This window comes from Mytilus californianus, unplaced genomic scaffold (genome assembly GCF_021869535.1).
Source record: "Mytilus californianus isolate M0D057914Y unplaced genomic scaffold, xbMytCali1.0.p SCAF_1, whole genome shotgun sequence".
In the NCBI taxonomy this organism is placed as follows: domain Eukaryota; kingdom Metazoa; phylum Mollusca; class Bivalvia; order Mytilida; family Mytilidae; genus Mytilus; species Mytilus californianus.
The window spans coordinates 51447198-51452197 of record NW_026262581.1 but is presented as its reverse complement, the minus strand read 5'-3'; the positions used below and the strand labels follow the sequence as shown (position 1 = coordinate 51452197).

At 34.9% G+C, this 5000-nt stretch overlaps 1 protein-coding gene across 4 annotated transcripts in view; it reads left to right on the top strand.

Moving 5' to 3' along the window:
* The window catches only part of LOC127720672 (integrase/recombinase xerD homolog), a 4640-nt gene extending 136 nt beyond the window's left edge, over window positions 1-4504 (top strand). The window contains exons 1-3 of one of the 4 annotated variants that reach the window (XM_052227409.1): window positions 1-754; window positions 2793-2945; window positions 4326-4504. The exon at window positions 1-754 is cut by the window's left edge and continues 136 nt beyond it. In XM_052227409.1, coding sequence (XP_052083369.1) covers window positions 1-754; window positions 2793-2945; window positions 4326-4342 — 924 coding nt within the window. In that variant the 3' untranslated portion in view covers window positions 4343-4504. The other 3 variants (XR_007990923.1, XM_052227405.1, XM_052227398.1) reach the window with 3 other exon arrangements.
* Window positions 4505-5000: the final 496 nt, after the last annotated feature.

Sequence of the window (5000 nt, the reverse complement as noted above, 5' to 3'; positions counted from 1 at the left end):
CAGATTCTGAAGATGAGAGAAAGATACGACAAGCTGAGACCAGAGCTATCCGTACCTCCAAGGAGAAGTCAAAATCTCGCCAGCAACCTTACCCAAAAAATCCGCCTCGTCAACAACCTGCGGAATCTTATGGTAACCCTGCTTACGCTCAGCATTATCAACGTAATCAGCAACAGCCCTTTCGTGGGAGCTTCGCAAGGCGTGAGCCTTGCTCAATCGACACGTGCCACTACTGCAAGCAACAAGGCCACTGGAGAAAAAACTGTCCTCTTCTCGCCAGTCTCAGGTCATCCAACAGCAACTCCACAACCTACCAGAAGTAGTAAAGTAGGGCCTGAACGTCACTCTCCAGTCATTGTGAATGATAAGTATTTAGACACTATTAATGACCAATTTTCTACATGTTTTGTTGATAACGATTATATAGAATCTTTTTTAGATCAAGTTCAATATTTTGAAAATTGTCAGTCATATGATAAATTTAAAGGGGTGAAAGGTAGATTAGCTTGTCATGTAAAGTATTGGGAAAATATAGGTGCTTGTCCTTTTGTGCTTGATACAATAAAAAATGGTTATGTTATTCCATTTATAGATACACCTTTTAAAATGTACCACAGAAATAATAGATCAGCACGGCAGAATACTGAATTTGTCACAAAGTCAATTGAAGATTTAGTTCAAATAGGTTGCGTAATTAAAGTGCCTTTTCAACCATATGTGGTAAATCCATTGAGTGTTGCTACTCAAAAGTCCGGTAAGAAACGACTTATTTTAGATATGAGTCAATTGAATAAACACATAAAGCGCGAAAAAATAAAATTTGAGGATTGGAAGTTAGCTATACAATATTTTGACAAAGATATGTATCTGTTTAAGTTTGATTTAAAATCTGGTTATTTTCACTTAGACATATGCTCACAGCAACAGACTTTCTTAGGTTTTCAGTGGGAAGGTCAATTTTATTGCTATACTGTTTTAGCTTTCGGAATTACTACCGGTCCGTACATTTTTACTAAATGTTTGAGGCCACTAGTAAAATTTTGGCGTGGAAACGGTATAAAAGTTGTTTTGTATTTAGATGATGGATTTGGCATGAGTCCAGATGAAAATACATGTAATGAGCAATCGTCCTTCGTAAAAAGGTCTTTGATTGATGCTGGTTTCCTTATTAACGAGGAGAAGTCTGTTTTTAAACCTGTTACCGAGTTAGAATGGTTGGGAATAGTTTGGAACTCGAAAGAATACAAATTATCTATTACTCAACGTCGAGTTGACGATTTGATTTTCTCATTGAATGTAATTTTGGCTAAATTTCCCTATGTTACAGCTAGATCTTTAGCTCAGGTTGTAGGTAGAATTATTTCTATGACTCCCGTAATCGGAAATGTGGCTAGAATTATGTCAAAGTTCTGTTACATGGAAATTGAAAGTAGAATTGGGTGGGATATTCCCATTACAGGGTACAAACCCGTCGAGGTTTTATCAGAGTTAAAGTTCTGGTTAGAAAATGTCACCATGATTAACTATCGTAATTTATGTCATTACAGTAAATCTTCTGTTGTCATATACTCAGATGCTAGTAATATTGCCGCTGGTGCATACACCGTTGAATTAGAAAATAAGATTTTCCATAAGATGTGGACATGTAGTGAAACGGTACAAAGCTCCACATGGAGAGAGCTGAAAGCTATAGAGTTGGCCCTTTTTTCTTTTAAGAATAGTTTCACAGGAAAAACTATAAAGTGGTTTACTGACAATCAAAATTGTGTCAAAATTGTTAATTCGGGAAGTATGAAAGAAAATCTTCATGTTATAGCAAAATCTATTTTTTCATTTTGCATTCAAAAAGGAATATCAATTGACATTCAATGGATTCCCAGAAAAGAAAATGAAAAGGCTGATTATATCAGCAAAATGGTTGATTTCGAGGACTGGGGAGTCACACATATATTTTTCAATTTTTTAAATGATATGTGGGGTCCTTATTCGATTGACAGGTTTGCAAGTGTCGAAAATAGAAAAGTTATGAGATTTAACTCCTTATTTTGGCAACCTGATTCTGAAGCAGTTGATGCATTTTCTCAAGTTTGGACCAATGAAAATAATTGGCTAGTTCCACCAATTAATCTTGTGATACGATCGATTAAACACATTATAGCTTGTAAAGCTCGAGGCACGTTAGTTGTGCCTAAGTGGATTTCTGCTGCATTCTGGCCTTTGATATTCGATAAACATCTGATTTATCAAGATTACGTAAAAGATGTTATTGTGTTTAAAAATACTGATGGTATTTATAAGCAAGGTTCGAATAAGAATACGATATTCGGAATTGAACCGTTTGGTTCGCCAGTTTTGGCTGTTTTGCTAGATGCATCTTAGACATGGCCCTAATATATATAGATATATTTTAGCAGGCATGGTCTGTTTGTGACATGGCCCTAATATATATATAGATATATTGTAGCAGTCATGGTCTGTTTGTGACATGGCCCTAGTATATGTATATTGTAGCAGGCATGGGTGTTTATGTTGACATGGCCCTAGTATCGGTAATGATATTGTAGCAGGCTTGGTTTTTTATTTGACATGGCCCTAGTATCTATAATGATATTTTAGCAGGCATGGTAATTTGTTTTACAGTTTATGGCCCTAGTATCTATAAAGATATTGTAGCTGGCGTTGAAATATTTGAATATATATTATATTTTACTGTGTATAGAAATCTGAAATATGCTAATAATTCGTCCTCTGTATATGTATATAAAATGTTATTGCAATTTTACGTTTTTCAGATATTTTTTCAGTAGGACATTGGTCAGACTTTAATTCACAAGTTGCCTCTAATAATGATCTCAGCAGTTTGTTCAAACAGTTACCAGAATTCCTTCTTTCGTCCAAGGCTGCGAGTACTCAGAAGAAATATAGATATGCCTTCAATTCATGGTGTAAGTGGACTAGTCAATATTCTTTTTCACCATTGCCAGCATCTCATTTACATATTTCTTTATATTTAATTCATTTGTCTGAAACTGCAAAATCGGTTTCAAAATTAAATGATGCTTTTTACGCCATAAAATGGGCACATAAATTAGCTGGCGTTGCTGATCCCAGTGAAAATAATCTAGTTGCATCTGTTCTTGAAGGGGCTCATAGAAAAATAGGTCATTCAGTTGTCAAAAAAGAACCTATCACACCGCATATTTTGAAAAATATTGTATGTAAATATGCTAATAATACTTGTAATTTAAAAGATGTAAGAATAGCATGTATGTGTTTATTAGCCTATGCTGGCTTTTTAAGATTCTCCGAGTTAGCTAACTTGAGAAGGTCTGATATACAGTTTTCCCCTACTTACCTTACACTTCATTTAGTCAAGAGTAAAACTGATGTATATAGGGAAGGGAAAGATGTTGTCATTTCAAAAACAGGGAATATTACATGCCCGGTAGATGTACTTCAGCGTTATCTAAAGTTAGCTTATATTCCTGAAGAATCGAATGATTTTATTTTTAGATCTATTTGTTATTGTAAATCTTTGAATATATACAAACTTAGAAAGAGTAGTCATATTTCTTACACCAGAGCCAGAGAGTTATTGTTATCTGCACTTGACAGTTTAGGTCTTGATAAAAAACAGTTTGGCTTACATAGTTTGAGGTCAGGAGGAGCTACTGCCGCGGCAGAAGCTGGAATAGATGACCGGTTGTTTAAGAAACACGGGAGATGGAAAAGTGATAAAGCCAAAGATGGTTATGTTAAAGAGAGTATACTCAACAGATTGTCAGTATCTAAGAATTTAGGATTGTAATTTATATTGTTTGTCCCCCCTTTTTCTTTATGTCCCTTTCTTTATCAATCGAAGCTTTCTGTGCTGTCGGGGCGAGCTGATAACCAAAAACTGTGTTGAGTTTTTACTTTGTAAATGCTTTATGTTCGTTTGAAGTATTGAATAAGAACATAAATGTATTTATAAAGGTTACTCGGGAACACGTGTATTTGTTTACTTTTAACACGTGTGTTTAAATCAAAACATGTTTATGTTTAATTTGATTGGACCATCAGTAAGTTATTACCGGTTTAAGTTATATCAATCATGATAACTTCATGCTAGAATTTTAGCGCTAAAATTATAATAAGATATCTAGAATTGTCATTCGAGGTTCGCCTATCCGACAGAAAGGTTCGTTTTCCCACCCACCCACCCCTTTTATTAAGACTTCATAGGAATGTGAATCAGTATGTTATGTAGAAAATAGTTGATAAAATACATGTATGTAAATCGAAATGATTTTTTCTTCAACTTATAGAACATTTTTCTATTGTAGATTGTGTTTATATGTGATGGCAGCGGTCGATGACAGCAAATTGGACATTTGTTTATTGTTTATAATAAAAATAAGCTTTCTGTGCTGTCGGGGCGAGCTGATAACCAAAAACTGTGTTGAGTTTTTACTTTGTAAATGCTTTATGTTCGTTTGAAGTATTGAATAAGAACATAAATAAGAAAGTTGTCGGGTATAAAAAAAAGGGGCAAAAATGAATATTTCAATAGAAAAAAAAATGCACAAATGTACAAACCGCACAGCAGGGGTAGGTCCGCCGAAATTTTGTGTCAAACGAAATGCACGGGCAAATCGTGCAGACAGAACTAAAGCGGGAAAACGTATTTCGCCCTGAAAAAAAAAGGGGCAGTCTTATTTCGTGATACAAAACGCAGCTGTGAACACAAATACAGAGACGTGTCAAAAGTGCCATAACCGGTAGAGCAGTTTTGAAAGTAAAGAATAAAAATCACTTACCCGTCCTGACGGGCGAAATCCAACGTATATAGCCTCAGTTTCAGAAGCCGTCGCTATGACATTCTTTTATAGAACAGTAGCAAGGGGAGAAAACTTAGTTTGACTCACTTTGCTGCTGTTCTGAACCTTGCTATAAAATTTTGTTAAGTAATCAAATCTTTTAACTTTTTCACTTATCTGAAGGTGTGAAAAATTATAAGT